The 21,277-nt window shown below is 28.2% G+C and overlaps 2 protein-coding genes across 4 annotated transcripts; both read left to right on the top strand.

Annotated features, from left to right (window-relative positions):
* Window positions 1–1,899: 1,899 nt before the first annotated feature.
* On the top strand, window positions 1,900–8,187 carry LOC101510159 (protein NAR1). 3 transcript variants are annotated; one of them, XM_027334846.2, is made up of 13 exons: window positions 1,953–2,021; window positions 2,104–2,166; window positions 2,270–2,424; window positions 2,538–2,608; window positions 3,888–4,041; window positions 4,172–4,358; window positions 4,677–4,803; window positions 4,978–5,155; window positions 5,255–5,304; window positions 5,386–5,557; window positions 6,631–6,757; window positions 6,878–6,969; window positions 7,619–8,187. In XM_027334846.2, the coding sequence occupies exons 3-13, from the start codon at window positions 2,311–2,313 to the stop codon at window positions 7,769–7,771; spliced, it is 1,425 nt and encodes a 474-aa protein (XP_027190647.1). In that variant the 5' UTR covers window positions 1,953–2,021; window positions 2,104–2,166; window positions 2,270–2,310; the 3' UTR covers window positions 7,772–8,187. The 3 variants fall into 3 exon arrangements, with proteins under 3 accessions (XP_012571507.1, XP_073225180.1, XP_027190647.1); XM_012716053.3 differs by lacking the exon at window positions 2,104–2,166 and having other exon boundaries at window positions 1,900–2,021; XM_073369079.1 differs by having other exon boundaries at window positions 1,940–2,424.
* A 5,859-nt stretch (window positions 8,188–14,046) lies between these two features.
* On the top strand, window positions 14,047–15,687 carry LOC101509846 (GATA transcription factor 7). Its single transcript, XM_004500716.4, has 3 exons — window positions 14,047–14,186; window positions 14,325–14,628; window positions 14,825–15,687. Exons 2-3 carry the CDS (start codon window positions 14,329–14,331, stop codon window positions 15,437–15,439), a joined length of 915 nt encoding a protein of 304 aa, XP_004500773.1. The 5' UTR covers window positions 14,047–14,186; window positions 14,325–14,328; the 3' UTR covers window positions 15,440–15,687.
* Window positions 15,688–21,277: the final 5,590 nt, after the last annotated feature.

Genomic DNA, 21,277 nt, shown 5'->3' on the forward strand with positions numbered 1-21,277 from the left:
ATTTTTTTTAAAATACCTTTAAATTATTTTATTGATATAGTATTTGATGCAAATTTATCAATAATTTTTATAAAATATGTAAGCGAAACACTATTTTTTTACGGATCCATAATATTTATAATATCATCACTAATTTTTCCTCTTTTACGGTGTTAATCGATAGAATTTTGATAAGTTTTTCTAAGAGATTTTAGTGTTGTTTATTAGGGTTTAACTCCTTATTTGTGAAAAAAAATCACTATTTTCAAAATTATAAAATTCACATAATTAAATAATGTTCAATATATTTATTGAAATTAGATAATACCAATCGATTTAGTTAATTTATCAATTAAATTTCATGTATAATAGAGGTCAACAAAAGACTTAATTTTATTTAAATATACTTTAAATGTGCTTGTTTTAAAAATAGTCAAATCAATATTTTTGATATTTTTTAAGATAAATAATATTAATTTTATAGACCAATACGTGAATGCTAGTTTATCATAAAAATATTTTAATTTTAAAATAATTTAAAATGTGTATTTTTGTATACTTTTTAATTTATAATCTATTAAGTTATTAAGGAGGGTTTGAGAGATATGTTATAGGTGATTAACTAAATTTGTTAGAATTTATCATTTTTTCTCTATTTTTTCGTATGTAAACTAAATACATAAAATCCTTATTTACATAATTGTGACTTCATTTCCTTTACAGAGAGCTTCATCAATATATATTTTGATGGTAACGCATTCAATAATTTTATTAGGTTGGATTTTGATGATGTTTATTGCACTAATATAAGATCACAAATAATGATAGATAATTTAACTTATGACCGGGTAATTTGTCGTCAATGTCAAATGTCAGAGTGATCACAATTGCCATCATCTTCTATTGGATTGGAACTTATCATTTAATGATACTGATTTTAAGAGATTCCGTAAAATTTTAAAATCAGTATCATTATCCTACTTTTTATAAGATAAATTATATAAATACTTTATAACACCCACTCTTCTATTGAATCAAATTCATGTAGATCACTACATTATACGATACTCATTTTCAAAATATAAACACATAATGGTTTCACATAATAAGAAACGAGTATTAAAATAAATGTTAAAAAATATATTCTTTAACACTTGTTATTTTAGAATGTTATATTCACAAATACCTTATACATTAGTCACATTAGATCCTAGACTTCTCTTTATGTGTTAGGCCTATTTTTTATATTTTTCTACCCAATAAAAAGCTGGAAAAAGAAATGCTAACTAATAAAAAAGAAGATAATATGACATGTTAAAGAAAAGTATAAATTATGAATATAATTTATTTTTCTCACTTTTCTTATAGTTTCTCAATTTATTGTATTTTCACGATTCAAAAATAAAATCAAACATGAAACATAATTTTTCCTTTATTTGATTTTATGCAAATTAAACAACTAGATAACTATTTTTTTTTTATAAAGAAAATTTAAAATGATGGAATGATATTTTTGTAAAAAAATAGATAATACTTTAAGGTTCATTGAACACCTAAAAATAATTTTATATTTACCTATTTTTAATGGTATTACCATAAATTAAATCTATAACATACAATCAAATAGTCATTCAACTTTCTATTATGTACTCATTTCATTTATCTTCACATTTTCGTTTTTCTATTTAAACTAGAGTGGTTAACACAAAAATATAATAATCCTTTTAAAAAGTCTCATATTAAACACTTTATTTAGATAATTTGTAAGACTCTGAGTTATTATTTAATTAAATTTTGTGGGTTTCATCGAAAGAGTTATGGATTAATTATTTTGTGAATTTAAATTGTTTTAAAAAAAAAATATAGAATTTATTTTTTCTAGAAAAATATGAAAAAGAATCAAAATAAATCAAAAGTTTTATTTATAATTTTTGAATTCACAAGATTTAGTATTCTGTTGAAACCTATATTTTGTTCTTTCTTTTTGTGTAACTCTCTAGATTATTAATTAACACGCCCATCTCGTCGGCGTCTCCCGCACGGTTATTCTCTATCTCCACCATCTTCGATGATCTTCTATTTTCAACTTCATTCATAATAATTTATTTTTTTCTAAACAAATAGAGTTAACTACCTGATTGGAGTTTCGATTCATAGTAGCTTCGCAAACTAGTGGCTTGTGGCGGTGTTCGTTTCTCCATTCCCTTCTTATCGAAACCCTAATTTTGCATTCTTTTTGCACATCTTCCGTTTGTTAACTTACTGCTTATTGTTATACTGCTGCTCTCAGTTCTTAAATTACCCAAAGAAATCGTTGACCACTTCTCAGAGATGTCTGAGAAATTCTCACCGGCGCTTCGGATAGCAGATCTTAACGATTTCATTGCGCCGTCGCAGGCCTGCATAGTTTCCCTCAAGGGGTTGAAAAAGCCCGAAAAAGTTGAGGTATATATTTACTTAACATAATCGTTTTACTTTACTCAATGGTTGTGAATCCAAAGGAAAGTTGTTTGTTAATTTTTTATTTCATTTGTTTACGTGTAAATATGTCTGTGTAGGTTTCAATAGCTGACAGACAAGTGAAGTCAGGACCTGTTAAAATTTCGCTCAAGGATTGTTTGGCTTGCAGGTTACTCTCTCTCTCTACTTTTTTCTTCTTTTATTGGTGAAACTAGTGTTTGGCATGACTAAGGGCTTGCTTGATTCACATATCAAAAACTCGTTTGGATTACTTGTTTCTAAAAGCTGTTTTGTAAAACTATTTTTAATATATTTTTTAAATATAAAAAAGCAAAACAAATAAATGGTATTTTACTTTTCATTTTTCAGTTCTTTTAACTCTATAGTCAAAAACTGTTTTAAAAACTAGAGTTGCCAAACAATTTTTTTTTTTAATATTTATAAAATAGTTTTCAAAAATTAAAAAGTAAAACACAATCAAACAAGCCCTAATTGTTTTTGTATTATGTATTTTTTTCTTTGACTAGATTGTGTATTATGCATTTGGTAAATATATGGAAGAGTGATATTGTTGCAGTGTGAAAAATACTGTGGCTTCAACTTAGAGGGATTTAGAGATGAAAATCTGAGAGTAGTTGCTAAGCTGCCTTGAGTAAATATGAGAGAAAGTTCTAGTGATCATAAGGAAAGCAACCGGGGAGCAGTGTTATCAAATGGTAGCCATGGTGGGATTTCCACAATCCGCCATGGCCATTTTACACGTGATGGCAGCCATGGCTGTTTATATGGCTGCCAAAAGTAGTGGACTTTGGCATCTCTGCCATGGACTGCCATCCGCTATCGACAACACTGCCGGGGGATAATGTCTTTGAGAATTTGATCACCAAGGTATCATATCTGATCATTTTCCCTGCTGTAAAGGGTGTAACAGAAACATGAAAAAAGGCTTAAATGATTTATAGTCTATGATATACCCCATTATATCATTTTGGTCCTTATAACAAAGTTTTGTCTGTTTCAGTCTTTCTAAGATTTTTTTTTTCATTATCTTCCACGCGCTTAGGATTCCTTTGTTAAGTGGTGAAGTGGTTTACATAAATGGTGATATGCATCATAATTTGTCCAAACAGCATACCACCTGATCCTTTTTTACAGCTTACAACTAAGTATGTTTGGGTGGGGCCAATAGGTATTTGAGAATATCAAGTGCTCAAATTGATTCTGTACCATTTGCAAGCATTTGAAAAGAATACTTAAAGAAATGCAGCTTGCTTTGAGCTTTAGATAGTAGTTATTAGTTTCATCCTGTATTTTCTCCATTAATTGCACACAAATGGTTCATTAAAATTTGATGTTGACTGTGCTTCTCAGTCTACGATGCAGTTGATAATGTCAAGGCGCAAGTTAAGTTTTATATGGAATAATAATTTGTTTGTTTGATAATACAGTGGATGTGTCACATCGGCGGAGACAGTTATGCTGGAGAAGCAAGGTTTGGATGAGTTTCTATCCAATATTAATAAAGGAAAGACCGTGATTGTTTCTGTTTCTCCACAGTCAAGGGCTTCTATTGCAGCTCATTTTGGCGTTTCTCCTCTTCAGGTGACACTATGCTCTTGCTCATAATTTCTTGTATAGTTTTTCTTATAAGGTTCTTCCTTGGAATAAATTTGGGAAGCAAAATTCCAACTTCTTGACCCCCTTGGTAAGTGTAAAACTTCTGATATTGCAGGCTTTCAAAAAGTTGACAAGATTTTTCAAATCCTTGGGGGTGAAGGCTATTTTTGATACAAGTTGCAGTAGAGACTTGACCTTGGTTGAATCTTGCGTGGAATTCACCACAAGATATAAACAAAGTCAATTGGTAGATGATGAGAGGAGTAAGTCAAGCCTACCTATGATTGCATCAGCATGCCCAGGTATGGAAATTAAACTTATCTTAGTTTCAGAAAATCGTGTCTGTGAAGCATATATACTTGGATGCCAGACACGACTTGACCCATGTATAATGACTTGGCGATATCTCACAATCTAAACTGTAAGAAAAAAACGGTGTAGTGTATTAAAACTTACTTAAGGTATTAACTTATCAGTAAATAGATTTCTAGGGGTTATATTTGACATGTGTCTGAACTTGGGTAGAAGGTATAAAAATATGTTGGATGGTATGTTTTTTAGATTCTGGATTTAGAAGTAGGAAATTGAACGGGAATATTGGTGTGAACATCTATATGCAGGTTGGATATGCTATGCTGAAAAGCAACTTGGATCCTTTGTTCTACCTTACATTTCATCAGTGAAGAGTCCCCAACAAACAATTGGAACTATCATAAAGCGTTATGTATGCCAAGATATGGGACTCAGGTTGTGATTTAACTTCCAAATAATAACTTGACAGGGTGAACACACATGTGTTTGCGCTGAAGTTGTCGGGTCACCGAATCTTTTGATGATATCTTACAACCTATGTTATGCTTGGCATGCTGCAATTCCTATAGTGATATTCTCAGTGAAATGTTTGTGTCATTGTTTCAACAGGCCAGAAGAAGTATACCATGTCACTGTGATGCCATGTTATGATAAGAAGCTAGAGGCTTCTAGGGACGACTTTGTTTTCCAATTAGAGTCTAATGTCGAAGGGCGTGAAGGTGAAGATAGCATGATTTTGGAGGTAGATTCAGTATTGACAACTGGAGAGATTTTGGAACTGATTCAGGTTATTAAATTTTATGCATACCATCATTTTGTGTGAATTCTTTCACTCTTCCTTATAATGATGTGTATATTAAGTCATGTTTTGGGTTCAATCTTACAGTTAAAAGAAGTTGTTTTTAAAAGCTTAGAAGAGGCTCCTCTGGATAAACTGTAAGAAGCTTACAATTGCTTTCTTTGCTTAAATTCTTGTGATTGCCAAACAACGATATTCCAACACAGTGGTTCTTGCAGGCTAACAAATATTAACGAAGAAGGATACCTCTATGGAGTCCGCGGAAGCTCTGGAGGCTACGCAGAAACAATATTCCGATATGCTGCTAAAACACTTTTCGGAAGACATATTGATGGCCCTTTGAACTTTAGAAACATTAGAAATTCAGATTTTAAGGAAGTTACTCTGGAGGCAAGTTTTTACGAACTTCTTTATATATAAAAATTCTTGTGAGTAAGGTTGTTATCAAATCCTAGGACCTTTGAATATCTAAATATATAAAGATTCGGTATTTATGCTATGCATAAAAAATGTTGTTATCCACCTTAGTAAAGGTTGTATTTATCGTATATCTTATTATATAAATGCTGATATCCACCTATGAAGAACCATTTCATAACGACATAAATTTTCAGCACAGTTTACAGGGGCCATATGTTTTAAAGTTCAACTCTCGATTTCTTGTGATTATTATTCTGACACGATGACAAGTCCATGATTATTCCTCTCACCTTTGATCTCTTGTTGTGAAGATAAGTCTAAGGGCTTGCTGTCCAGTATAGTTAGATTTTGTTTCTCTGGGTATATGTTATATATATTTAAAAGTTGCCTGCCATATTATCGTGAAGATTGGGCTGCTAGTTTTGTTATTTTATTTTGGGTTTTGATCCCAAAATCAGGGTTTACAAACCAGGGTTAGTTGTTATTAGTTTTTATTTAGAGATTTCATCCTATTGGTATTTTGGATTATCCTATTCCAGCTTAGAATATGATACCTAATTGGGTTGTTTGGCTATGTTGAGTTGAATCCATAATAAACAGATGACACACCTCTTTCATATAATTATTATTATAGATAATACTCCCTCCGATCCTAATTATAATAAAAAAATTGGAGACTTTTTTGCCCTTATTTAAGATGTTGTCTTTTTAAATTTAGTGAGTGTATTTAATGCCACACTTTTCCATGAGGGTATATCTGTCAAAAGATTTAAAAAGTTAAAATCTTAAATTAGTTATTTGGTTTTTATGTTTTTTAATTTTTTTTCTTATAATTGGGACCAGAGGTAGTAACATATACATATTTTGTTTTCTTCAAAAGATTGTTTGCATCCTATTTCGGGAAGTTGAGTATTACTATTACTCTTGGTTACTGTTCTAAATCATATTTTCTAATTTTGTTTTCTTCAAAGAGTGTTTGCGTCCTATTTCGAGGAGTTGAGTATTACTCTTGGTTATTGTTCTGAATCATATTGTCTATGCAGGTTGAGGGAGAAACAGTGTTGAAATTTGCTCTCTGTTATGGTTTCCGTAACTTGCAAAACACTGTACGAAAACTTAAAACAGGGAAATATGATTATCATTTCCTGGAAATCATGGCATGCCCTTCAGGTACCCTACTTCTCAATTTTCTGAAATTGCATTAGTTTGCATAGTGTTTTCAATATTAACTTTTTCACGAGGCTTGGAAATTGAGTAGGTATTAACTGAAAACAATGCTAATTGAATCAGGTTGCTTAAATGGGGGAGGTCAAATCAAACCAGTTTCAGGGCAATCTGCTATAGAACTGAGTCATTTATTAGAATCAGTTTACATGGAAAATGTGAGTATTATCTTAGATTAGCTAGTTTTTCATGTTATACTTCCTTTCTTTAAAAGTCTGATTTGCATAAAGGTGTGTGTGTGCGCTTGTCTGTATGTGTATTAACGAGAACATCACAAGTCTAGACATAGCTTAGTACACGCTTGATTTGAGAAAACATTTTCTTTTTCATTTTTAATCGAAAGACTGTCCTTTCGTTTCAGTGTATACAGTTTTCACTACAAATCTGTAAAAACAGGAAAGGAAATGAAAAGTGGTAGTTTTGCAATTAAAAGTGAAAATAGAAAATAAAAACAAAATGTTTTCTTAAACTAAAAATGCCTATGTTTCCACTTTCAGATTTCACACTAATTTTCAATGACAAAGTTGTCATCTTGCATTCACCTTGTTTCCTATTATTGTATAACAGAAAAAATGACTTTATTGTTTTCAATGAATTTTTTTTTTCTGTCCGTGTACTACAATTTGTGTGTCATTCTATCCTATTACCTTGAAAACATCTCTCACGATTACATGTAAAAGTAATATATTGATTCTTGCTTCAAATTGGTCAGTTTGTAAGTAACTTAACTGTGGTTGTGTACTGTTTTTCTCTTTTCAGAGGTTTATAGTTTTAAACCGGGAATGATTATGTTTCTCCATATGTTAGGTATTGGCAGCAGATCCGTTTGACAATCCCATTATAAAAGGTTTATATGACAAGTGGCTTGAGCAGCCCGGTTCTGAGAAAGCTAGGAGATACATGCATACACAATATCATCCTGTTGAGAAAAGCATCACTTCTCAGTTGCATAATTGGTGAGGTGTTGAAACTCAACTTTTGGTAGTCTCCTTCTCAAGGTAATTTTATGATATAGGAAGAAGATTATTTTAATATCTGTGCTCTGACTCCTTGTTGATATGTTGTCATATTGGAGTGGAGTCATCCAATTTTGGTAGTGAACTCGGATATTTTGTTTGAAATAATGTATATATTATAGGTCTCTGATCTATACCTATTTATTTAGATAGAGAATAAAGAACCACATAAACATTTGTAATGGACCCTCTGCGATATAGGTTCTAAATAAAAGATTCCCCATCTACATGTGACCTTGTGAGAGAGTGATTAGGGGACCAGATTAGAGTGACGGTGCCGGTTGTTGGAGCACAAATTGTAGTATTTTTCACTTTGCATTTATCAACTAAATCGAATGAAACAGCACAGCTTTTTGCTCATACTATTTTTCGTGGTTATTGCATTGATATTTTTTTAATCGCCCTAAGTAATTGCGGCTTTGTCAACTATAATTGTTTTTAGAAAATGTGACTTACCATTTAAGTAATGTTTCTCATTTCATTAACGTTTTTTTCCCATCTACAAGGATCAAATTCGAAATCTTGCTTAAGGATATGAGTTCAGTTTCACTTGGACCAGGACCAACTAATAGTAGTATTTGATTGGTTTTCTTTTCAATTATAGATGTAGTGATTTTGAATATTATTTTTTTTCTCATCGAACCTATTTTCTGGTTTTTACCGTATTAGAAGAATAACTTGTCACAATTGTGAAACAAACACTTGGTAATGTGATGGTTAATCTTAGTTAGGAACCAGTAATACTGAGTTCATTTATGGTTTGTTCTAGAGGTGGCAAAATGAATGGATATGGATTTAGATTGTTATGGATGAATCAAAATAATCTATTTACAATTTACTAAGTTCTTTAAAAAAAAATTTATTCAATTCATCCATTAAAAATAAAAACTATCCCATCTATCTATTATCACATTTTAATGGTTGGATATCTATCCAGTCCACTTAATAATTTTTTTAATATTATAATAAATTATATACCTACAACAATAATAATAATGATTTTTATTATTTAATTTTAATTTTTTAAACTATTTTTTAAAATTATGAATAAATTGTTTTTATTTTAAAATATTAAAATATTTTAAAATATTGAAAAATACTAAATATTACTATTTAAAAAATATATTCAAGGACTCGAGTTTCTCTACTTCATTGGTGTCTGATCCAATCGATCACAACGATTTCTCTGAAACGGGTTGGGACTTAGATCGAGACGGTAGTGGGTCCCCGCCTATATTGCATCGTTAATTAATTGTTAAAAACAAAAGCAAATCTTAAATACCCTTTGGTTGAATATTGATAGATCATAAAAAGGGACGTTAGAAAAGAGAGAAACCGTAGCGATCTTGAAACCTTAACCCTAAAAAGATGTGGATAAAGGAGTTAAGATAGAGATTAAGCAAAAATAAAATTAAAAAGAGATTTGATTTTGTTGTTGTTATCGGTCAAACTTTGAGTTGATTGAAAACGTGAAGCAACATTGATGGAAAGTTAATATGAATGATTGTGGTGCACTTGGAATCGTGAGAGATGCTTATCTCTCTCTCTCCCTCTATTTTTGTGAAGTGAATCAATATTCAGACTAAGAAAGAACCAAACAATAGATTTGAAAATGTGAAAGAGAAGACTAAACAAAGGATTTGAAAATGTGAAAGAGAAGACCAAACAAGGGATTTGGAAATGTGAAAGAGAAAAAAACTCAGAAGAAAACGGAGGAGGGAATTTGTTAACGTTGCTTTAACGCAAATCCACTTAAAAGGTAAAATTGAAATTATTTAAAAGATAAAATACAGAAATGGAGAAGAAAAAAAGATAAAAAATTAAAACGTTATTTGAAATTAAGTTAATGGATCATAAATGTAATTTAGCCTAAAAATAATTAATTTTAAAATAATTAAAAAAAATTGAAATAGTTTTATAATAAAAAATAAATTTTTGAAATAAATATATGATATTTTTTTAAAAGTATGTGATTTATTAGATTATGTGATTTATTAGATTATGTAAATTATGTGAAATTAAGTATGTGATTGTTTTGAACGTAAATTATGTGATTTATTAGATTTTAAAAAAATAAATTAAATTAAATGAATTGGATCTTTTATATTCAAATTTATATTAGATAGTGGATGAATTGGATAGATTTATAGATAGACGATGGAAAATTAAATCAAATTGTCATTCCTAATTTGTTCCAACCCCATAAGCTGATTTCATTTATATATATATATGGTCTCCTTAAAAAAAATTACACCGTAGACAGTACTAACTGTCAAATCATATCAAATTATTGAAAACGTTTAATTTTAACTATAATAATTTTCAAAGTTATATATATATATATATATATATATATATATAAATAATTGTGATTTTTAAAAAATAGAAAATATTTTACGCTGACAATCTCTTCTTTGTAGAGCATATCCCACCGAAGTGCTTTATTTATTAGTCATCCATGGGTGACTATTAAGGATTATTAGCTATACAAGGACTCTCCCTCCTTGCTTTTTAAGGGTTTCATATAATTAATTGTACTAAAGTAAATTTTGTTGAAATCTAATGATATAAAAATATTGGTGGAATTTATTTAGTAATTTTTTTTAGGTGTTAGATTAAAGAAATTGAATATTTATTAAATATTAATCTTAAAAAATTATAAACAAATGATGTATAACCATAGAACAACATAGATACTCAAATTAGAGTTAAAGTCGGTCCAATATATGCGAAAGTCTAAAGTGAATTTTAATGAGATTTAAAACGAATTTTTTAATTTTTAATTTAATATTACTAAATTAATATCTTTAATATTGTATAATATTATTGAAAATATTTATATGCTTTAATTTTCAAAATATTAAAATCTGAGTTCTTTTTATAAAATAATTTTTTTAGAGGCTTTATAATTAAATAAATTTTATTTTTCATGAAAATTTAAAACAGTTATTTTTAATGAGTTTATTTTCATATCAGATCACGGTTTAAAAATAAAATTTAGTATGATATCTCTACTATCTTTAATACTTTATGAGTTTTGTATATTTTTCTGTTATTAAAGAGGAACTTGTTATCATTTTTTATTAAATCTCTCTCTCTCTCCGCGGTAAATTCCTCTACAATATAAAAATGAAATAAATTTCATTGTTAGAATGTGATGGAATGCATTTTATCACTTAATATCACTTTTGTATCCCTCTCAATTTAGGTGGTATGAGATATAATTACTTATTATTATTAATTCCATTTTAAAAATACAAACAATGGATATTTTATTTTATTATATTATACTCAATTCTGTTTTTATTTCATTATACTCCACTTTATTTCGCTATACTTTATTATATTTGGTTTTGGTTTGTCCATTTTAAAATAAATAAAAAGAGTCTAAAATTTTCTAATTATCTATCAATCACTTTGTAGAATTTTTTTTTATAATTAATAAGAAATAAAGTAGAATTGACAAATGAAACTTTAAACTATCAAATCAAAATGACATAAAAAAGAATTAATATTTTTCTGTAAAAATGACTATAAATAGTGACAAAGGGAGTATTCTATTAAAACTAAAATGCTATATTTTAGTTCTTTTTGAAATAGTGAATCTAATTTCATCAACAAAAAAAAAGTGAATCTAAAGAATGTACTATGGTGTGCCAAATTTTGGCTTGGGATAATTGTCATCTTTAGTGTGTCTATTGATTTTTTTTATTTTTTTTTGCATAAAAGTGTGTCTAAAGAATGTAAAAGAAGTGGATCTAAAAAACGTAGTATGCTGTTCTGTTTCATATTTTACTGATTCTTAATTATTGAAAAAATCATGCACTATATTTGTCATTAGTCACTTATCTAAAAGATAGTCATTAACATATCAATTAGTTCATAGTTAAATATGTAATTTAAAAACAAGGTGAAGGATAAATAATTAACTAAAGTCACATTGATAGTCATTAGGATTGTCTCTAAAATGATTTGGATATTGTCCATTGAATTAAAAAGACTAAACTCTTATTGTAGAGTTAAGACTTTATAGAAAATTAAATATGTATTTCATTATTTTTCATACTATTGAATACATTATCCTAAAATCTAACATATATTATTAAATTATTATATCTATTTACTAATCCTCTCTCTTTAATACATTAAAAATGTTTCCTGATTCTTAATTAAAAATATGATATAATTGTTCACGTGGTTGATTAACTTAATTTCAAGTAACACTTTAGTATTATATCTTTTTTTTTTCTTCCGATTTAGCCTTTTATTTAATTTTAAGTAATAATTTGACTCTTTATATATCTTAGAATGATAAGAATGTTATCTTTTCTTTACAAAAACTTTGAAAATTCATTAAAATTTTCAAACAAAACCCATAAACTTCAATATCAAATTCAAGAAAATTCATATATTCACCAAATACATAATTCAAATATTCAAATAAATTCATATTTTCATCTCCAACAACATCAAATTCATCGATTAAAGAATAAAAATATGAATTTATTTGAAAATTTAAATTATAAATTTGATAATTAATTTTATGAATTTTGTTTGAAGATTTTTGAATTTTTATAAAAAAAATGATAACATTGTTGACATTATAATACATAAATGATCAAATTGTTACTTAAAATTATATAAAAGACTAAATCGAAAGAAAAAAAAAAGATAAAAGACTTTAAGTTAATGGACCGCAAAGGCAATTATACTTTAAAAATAGTGTTTTACAAATCAAATAATTAAAAGATAAATATGCATTTTATTAATAATGGATCTTTTAAATATTTTCTATATAAATTTTTTTAAAAATTATAATAAATTATCAATATTTACTGTATAAATCATAAACGCGATAAATATTTTATAAATACACAATAATTGTAATAAAAAAATGATAATGATAATCGAAAACTTTTTTCTTTGAAATTCAAAGATTACTCTGATGCTTCTATCTTCATTATAGGGCGAGCTGATAATCATTAAGTGTTGTAATTTTTATTTATTTAATTTTCTCATATTAAAAAAATAAATTATAATGATAGTAATTTGCGACGGAAGATGAAATTAAGCGAGTACAATATATTTCTTCAAAAAAAAAAAAAAAAGTGAGTACAATATGTATTTTGGGTGATTCAGGTATCCTTATATTAATCATAAACGGCATTGAAATTCAAGCAACGGAAAGTAATAAGTTACTTATAAATTTAAGCATGCTTTTTTTTTTTTTAATGTAAAGTTCGATATTTTGCTGCTGATTCATGAAGTTAGATATTTTTAAAATAATAAATATTATCATAAATTTAAATAATTGTAATTATCAAATTTGAATTCGACATAAAATGTTGAATATAAAAATATTAATCTTTTTAACTTTGACAAAAAAACTATGACATTTCTGTTGAGAGAAAATAAATAATTATTTTTCATGTTAGGGAAGACAGCTAAGAGTGCACAAAGCATAAAAGAAACGCGCCAAGGACAAGTTGAGCTAAAACGTGATAAGTTGAGTTGAGTTGAGGCCACGAATCTCACTCACACTTTTAAAAGTCAATTACTTCACGCGCCAAACAATCAACAAAAATCATCTCTGGTTTTATTTCACAATAACACAAAAAATAAATTCTTTTATTATTATAAAAATATTTAACCACGTCACGAGGCGATATCAACGCAGCGAAGCAATCCCTTCCTTGATTCCTTCCCATTTTCGCAAATACCCAAAATACTGGGGCCAATTTTTCAAACACAACGCTTTCCCTTTTCCATCTTAGGCGGTTTCCTAGTTCGTAACAAATTCGTTGCGTTGTGGAATCTGTTTTTTGAAAACCACTACCGCCAAATTGCGCTTTAATCAGAGCCGTTTATCTTATGATATATCACCGTCCACGGAAACTCCAATCACGGTGGCTGTGCCCTGTTGTGATTGTAACAGTCAAAACCGGCGTGTGATTTTAACATTTTTGTTTTTAGCCGGTTTCACACACTTGCATTGGACCGGGCCAAGCCAGCTATTTATTTTTTTTCATTTTTGGTTAGGTCAAAAAATAAGAATCATCGATTAAAGAAATTTTGAATTTTACGGAGCCATCAAAGATTCATTCAATAATAATTCATAAAGAAAACCATAACCATGCCAATAATAGTCAAGCCCCACCACGTGACCAAATGTCACACGCATGCTGGATCACCCTTTTACAAAGCAACAAGATTTGGTATACTGTATATAAATATTTATTTTAATTCTAAAAATATAACAACAAATAAGAGCAAAGCTAACAAAGAAAAACACGATAAACTTCAAACCTAACACAAGAACTCCATAATATCGTTTCTCCTTCGATTCTTCTTCTTCACAGGTAATTAAATTGAAAAATAAAACATATAACTTCCACGTTCATTAATTTTTCTCTACTATAAGAAGTGAAGTGAAGTGAATTTGACGAGCGTTTTTAGTTTGGTTCTAAAATTTAATAGTTAATTGAATTTGTTCGCAGAAAAATGGAGTTTGCTGTTGCAAAAGCTTTGAAACCGAGTTTAAGGAGGGAGTTTGTTTTTCAACAAACGCTAGGCGAGGAAGTTTTTTGCTTGAACACGAACACGGTGGTTACTGGTGAGGATTTCTCCGTCGACGACCTCCTTGACTTCTCTAACAACGATACTCTTCACCATGAACACCACAACGACGACGAAGAAAAAGATAGTTTATCTCTTTCCTCTCACTCACTCTCAGATGATAGTAACTCCAATTCCACCGACGCTTCCTATGATTCTATTTTCTCAACTGAATTACTCGTTCCGGTGAGTTTGTCTCTCTCTCTCTCTCTCTCTCTCTCTCTCTCTCTCTCTCTCTATAAAAACTTTTTATAAGTGTGTCTGGGATGAGACCAACAAATTCATTACATTTCAATTAATTAATTTTCTTAAATTATGAAGAAGAACTCTCTTTTAAACCTTCTTTTTGCTATAAAATTGAAATTGGGGATTTTATTTACAGGATGATGACGTGGCAGACCTAGAGTGGGTTTCTCACTTTGTAGATGACTCTCTTCCTGAGCTTTCACTTCTCTACCCAGTTCAAATTCAAAGCAACGCTTGTCCTCAACATGAAACCAAGCATGTCAAAATTACACGTTTACCCTCTGAAAATGTTAAAATTATCACTAAAACCAGAACCGCCAAGAATAGAAAACCCAATCCTCATGTTTGGACTTTTAGCCCATTGCTTTTACGTCCGTTCTTCACGTCGCCGCCTTTGGTATCCGGAGAGCCACCAGCGAAGAAGCAGAAGAAAAAGGCTGAGGCCCAAGCTGTTGTGGGTGAAGCCCAAGACCAGGCCCAGTTACAGCGACGGTGTAGTCATTGTCAGGTGGACAAGACGCCGCAGTGGAGAACCGGCCCGTTGGGCGCAAAAACACTTTGTAACGCGTGTGGGGTTCGGTATAAATCCGGTCGACTTTTTTCGGAGTATAGACCGGCTTGTAGTCCCACCTTCAGCAGTAAAGTTCACTCGAATAGCCACCGCAAAGTGTTGGAGATAAGGAGGAGGAAAGGGATGGTTGGACCGGAAACCGGTTTATCGGCTCAGACTCAAATGGTTACGACTTGTTGAGTTTTTACTTTTTAGAAAATAGTACTAGTTGGTTAGTGATACCTCCACCAACCGGTTTGAACCGGGTTCCTTCTCTCTCTCTTTTTTTTTTGTATTATATATATTTAGTGGTTGTAGTTTTAGTGCTAGTCAGCTAGGCAGCAGGTAGCGGATATTGTTAGAATTAGGAAGGTATTCATTGTTTGTATCTCATTTTCCTAGCTTTGTTTGATTTAGTTATTTCTTAATCTAATACCGTTTTAAGTTAATTGGAGGATTTGTCAAACAAATTAATTGAAGGAATAGTGATTTAGGTGTGAAGCTGGTCATCATGTTGCCATTTAGTTGGTTAGATTTTTATTGTTTTTGTTAATATGTGATGAAATAGAAAATAAATTCGCATACAACAAAGAAATATCAAATTTGAATTTACAATAAGATTTTTACCTATCAATTTTGATATTTACTAACTAAATTATATCTTATAGATTTAATAAAAATTTCATCTACTTGTGTATCAAACAAATGGAGTACACCATATTGAAAGGGTTCGAAACTCTGGTTGAAAATATGCTTACATTTAATTTTTAGTATTGCCTCCAATATCATTACTGCTAGTAGAAAAAAAAGGTAGCACTAGCTTATTCAACTAAGTTCAATGGCATATTTTTTTTCTTCTTTTTCTTTTTCTTGTTAGAGCGGGAGAGGTGATTAAGAAGTGGATCTGTACGTTATTATGTTCTTTTTAATTTTAAGAAGACAACAAATTCAAATCAGTTCAAGTTTATTATAATTTTGTTTTCTATCAAACTAATCAAATAAATAAAGGGTAGATTCCTCAATTCCTTTGATTTTGTTGGGTATAATAATCTAAGTGACTTGGATCAATCAACATTAGTCATGTGTGACTTAAAGTGAAAAATATCTCATTTTTCTTAAAACACAAACTATTAGTTGGGAATTATGAGAGAGTACATGTGTAAAAGTCTTTTAAAATTTTTAAATGTCTAGTCTGATGTTGCTCAAATGTTTTCTTAGATTTTTCAACAAGTGATATTAAAGTTATAATATCTCTTGATGGGATAGTGAAGTGAATCATAATATTGTATTTTTGTATCAAAAGTTTTTCTGACAACGTATATCTTAAAAAGAAGATTGTTAGATTTAAATTGAATTGTTAAATCTCACCTTAATGATTTGTATATAGATTTTTTGGAGAAATAGTAATTTAGGTGTGAACTTGCCTAAAAAAAGTAATTTAAATGTAATTTAAGTGAACTTGATTATTTATTTAAGTTGTCGTTGAATTGAGTTGATTAGATATTTTTTGTTTTTGTTTATGTGTGTCAAATATAAGTCGTCATTTAGTCGATTAGATTTTTTCTCTTCCTCTTGTTATGTGTGTCAAATAACTATAGCACACAATGTATTGAATTTAGTGAAAGTGGTTAAATTCTCACAATTTAATAAATTGGGGTTTAACTTTTAAGTGGAATAAATATCTATTAATTAGTTTTCTTCGATATGTTTTGAATATGTGTTTGTTATTCATTCACTGTATTAGATAGTTATACCTAACAGACTTTAAACACCAAAATAAATCAATTAAATATGTAATTCATCTAAAATGAATAATTTATTTTAAAAAAAAAAGAGTAGAATGGATTATTTATGATAAAATTAATAATTAATATTATATTCATAATATTATCGGTGAATAAAAAATCATATTAGTTTTCTTACTTTTCAAACTATTCACATTATAGGAGCTAAATCCATAATTTGGTTCACTCAATTGAATTTATTGGATTACTAATTTGTATAAAAATGAAAATTTATAGTACTTTTTTCGTCTTAGAATAATTAATTTATTTACAATAAAAATTGTCTCAACATGAATGATCATTTAATTTTTAATATATATATTTGTTAATTATACTATTTAATTAATATTATTTGTATTATTTTTAATATAATATATTTTATTATACATTTGTAACATTAATAATGTATTAAATAGCTAACAAGAATAATTTGATAAATTTAATATTATCTTTTTTTATTTATACACTTTATATATATATATATATATATATGAAATGTACTAATAGTGGTTCAATTATTTTGATACCGGTGAAATTTTTTCTTGATATACGTACATAGATTTAATTTGAGAATTTTCATTTTTAAAAGTGATTCAAGTATCAATTTTTTGGTAACTATGAAATAATCAATTCTTTTGATTGTGAATTAAAAATCCATCAATGTGAGTATATTTGATTTGTACTTACAATTTTGAAAGAAAAAACTGCATTAGTTAAGCCAATTTAAATTATCAATATTTTCAAGTTAAACTGAATCAATCAGCACTAAGGTGGCCTAAGACACAAACTTGGAGTGAGATTTAAGCATTTAACAATTTAAATTATTTTCTTAAAAAAAAAATTAAATTATTAGGTGGCACTCTGCACTCATTTGAGTTAATGAGTTGAGTGAGACCCCCGAAAAAGTGCTAGTGGTTACATGATGGGGTCGAGTGGGACAAGCTAGATTGATTCATATTTACGTACCCTCTTTAAAGTGGATCATTTATATGGTGCATTATACCTGTATCATGGGTTAAAATACAATTTTTCAGGACAACAAAAATACATTTTTTTTTAATGTTTAATATCTTTAAAGGGGTGTGATTTTACTTTTTTTTACAACAATGCTTCAAAGTAATAATAAAATAAGCTGTCTTTATTTCATTACTCAGTTTTTTATTTTTAAATTGTGATTCTAAAAAATACCTTTATTCTTTACTAGTATTTTTTGTTTTGAAGGACAACAAGAAAAAATTATTTGTCATTTGTAAAAGGGTGATGATATGCCGAATACTTAAAAAAATGAGCATGTACAAAGGGAAAAAATAATACTAATAAACTACAGAATACAAGATATAAACTACATGAAGTAGAAACACTTATTTATCACATTTATATTTTATTTTATTTGTTTAAACGATTAATATTAATAATTAATACTATGAATAATAGTAAGTATTATATTAAAAGTGATAATTGAATTCACGATTTCTTTTTATCACCTTAATTGTTAACTACTTCAACTCAGTTGCCAAATCAATTTTATATCGATTATTTATATAATTTATTATTAAACATCAAAGTTACATACTAACAACCCAAATATCTAGCAACATTGACAAATTAGCTTTATAATCAACTATTTATAAGATTTTGGTGTCTTTAACCTTGAGTATCTAAAGAAAAAGATGTTATATAGACTAACTTTATACATTATTTTAGTTTGGTAGTTTTTGCAAATATTTTATTGTTTTATGTTGTCTTTTTTTTCAATTACCAATATTATTGTTAGCAAAATGCTTAGAGTGGAGATCAAACTTGCTTAGAGTGGAGATCAAACTTGTAACCTCTCTTATCATTATACTAATTAACTCTCTCATATCAATCATCAAGTAAACATTATATTCATCATATGTCGTTGTATGTTATTAAGATGTATCTTGTGAATCTGTTCACATAAATTATCCTCTTCGATTTTAACAATTTAATTTACATTATTCTTAATAGAATATTCTATTAGTTTGAATGGATTTTTTTTATCAAACACTTATATTTGATCAAATATGTTTATAAAATAGTCAGAAAGCTAACTCAAAGGCCCTAAGCAAACATTTATTTTCTATATAGTATTTCATTTTTATTATTTTAAAAATCAATCATAAATATAATTTTATTGACTAAATAGTAAAATTGCTCCCTAACAATTTGGGCGTGACTCAATCTAATTTATAATAAAAAACAATACTCAAATTAATCTCCTAAGGATATATTTGGGACACACATAAGTCTCTCCATTAAATTTCACCCAAATTTGAATGGCTAGTGCTGGATAATAATTATCCAATAAAGACACTTGTTTCATATCAATATCATACTGCATGTTGTAGAATATGATCCTCGTCGGGGGATGAGGTTACAAGAAGTTAAATCTAAATATATTGATGTGAAATTTAACGGATTGAGTAACGTGTATTTGCTATATGATTGTTAAACTTTAATTTGTGTCTTTCTTTGTTAGGAACTAAATTTGGTCGTGTCTCAAGTTGTCCCGGATTAATTGTTATTCGTATATTTCATAAATTTCTCATTTATTTCTTCTTTATTTAACTAATCAAATACAACTTTAAACAATTAGATGCGGTTGTCAACCCTAAAGACGCAACTCTTTTTCTTTGTTTGCTTTAGCCTCCTTTTTCCTCTGTTCATCGGAGATCCGATGGATAATTTACATACTTTTTTATTTATTTTTATTTTTATTTTTATAAAAAACTATTTATCCAACTTTTTTTCCTTTTATTAAAGTAAGGGATTTACACATATAATTTCTTTTTGTTTTTGTTTTGTGATTTTTTCGTCAAAATGCGATATTATTGTGTTCGACGTTTTAATGCGATACTTTTGTTTCCTGTTTCGTTGTAGTGTTTTTGTTTGTTTCAAATTTGCATTTAATGTGTTTGTTGAAATGTCTTAGAAAGACTCGCTTAATCGGTACCATATTTTGAGTAAGAGACATATGAAAACTATCACAAAATTCAACACTTTCTCAACTTTACATGTATCTAGTGTCTATGGTCAACATATGTTAAAGATCACTTATAGTCGTTATGAACAAAAAAAACATCAAATATTTTTTTGAAGATGAATGAAATTAAAAACTGTAGTATCTTGCATTATGCTTGATCGTAGATTATATATGGAAGAAATTAATTTAGTTGAAATGATTAAATTTTTTGTTAGATAAATTTTCTTTGGTTTATAAAATATTTATATCTATTGTTTGTATATTTTTGATTTTTTTTTGTTGATCTCAAAATATAAAGGGAATATTTCAACCTAATAATTAATTTGATTGGATTATTTTTATTTTAGTAATTGAAAATACAGCTATAGGCGTTGACAAGTAGTGGGTCAATAAGGGTCTCATATCTTGTTCGGTTGAAAACGTGGGTTCCACTTCTTAATCGTTAATTCTACATTTTGTATTGTTAATGTGATTGTGTTTTTTAGTGCAATCTAAGTCGTGACTGCATGTGGGTGAATTAGTTGTTGGTAGGGCAAGAAATTATTTGTAGTAGTAGCAGCCATTCAATGAACAACGTGGATCGGGTGGATGATTATTTGTAATGAATCTTTGGAGTAGTGAAAGTTGAAATTATCCAATTAAAAAAGCATATATAATTAGGTCCACACTATTTAGACATGACTTGCCCACCACTTTGAGGGATCGCTCCATGTGATGTTGATATAATAATGCTTAACACAAGTAAAACTGTTAAGAGCTAAGAAACAAATATAGGTTTAGTAAAATATATATATATATATATAAAGAGGTAGGGAAATTGGTAAAAGCTATATACTGTGTAAGTTTAGTTTATTTCTTCATTTTTTTAATAGGTAAAAATGAGTGGTAGAAATGAACACTTTATATATATATATATATATATATATATATAAATAAAATAAATCTTATCATTATTTATTATTCAAAAATAATATATTATTATTATTATTATTATTATTATTATTTTATTTTGTAACACATTAGTCGTTTATTTTTTTAATAGTATCAAGTTCGTCCTCTATATTTATAAATGTTTACATTAATGATCATAATTTTAAATTAATATAATTAAATTTATTTTTTTTCAATAAACTCATGTAATTTTCAAGAAGTTTGATTGCAATAGTTATAAGAACAAAAGTCCTCAATCAAATTTTAGAAAAATAAGTAAACACGAAAAAATTCGAGTGAAATATATTTTAGGATTCTTGA

Source organism: Cicer arietinum, chromosome 5 (genome assembly GCF_000331145.2).
Source record: "Cicer arietinum cultivar CDC Frontier isolate Library 1 chromosome 5, Cicar.CDCFrontier_v2.0, whole genome shotgun sequence".
Classification (NCBI taxonomy): domain Eukaryota; kingdom Viridiplantae; phylum Streptophyta; class Magnoliopsida; order Fabales; family Fabaceae; genus Cicer; species Cicer arietinum.

Excerpts from the sequence above, each read along its gene's own strand:
- LOC101510159 (XM_012716053.3), top strand. The coding sequence starts at position 2,311 with ATGTCTGAGAAATTCTCACCGGCGCTTCGGATAGCAGATCTTAACGAT. Across the intron at positions 2,425-2,537 it reads AAAAGCCCGAAAAAGTTGAG|GTTTCAATAGCTGACAGACA; the intron begins GTATATATTTAC and ends ATGTCTGTGTAG. Across the intron at positions 5,156-5,254 it reads AGATTTTGGAACTGATTCAG|TTAAAAGAAGTTGTTTTTAA; the intron begins GTTATTAAATTT and ends TCAATCTTACAG.
- LOC101509846 (XM_004500716.4), top strand. The coding sequence starts at position 14,329 with ATGGAGTTTGCTGTTGCAAAAGCTTTGAAACCGAGTTTAAGGAGGGAG. Across the intron at positions 14,629-14,824 it reads CAACTGAATTACTCGTTCCG|GATGATGACGTGGCAGACCT; the intron begins GTGAGTTTGTCT and ends TTTTATTTACAG.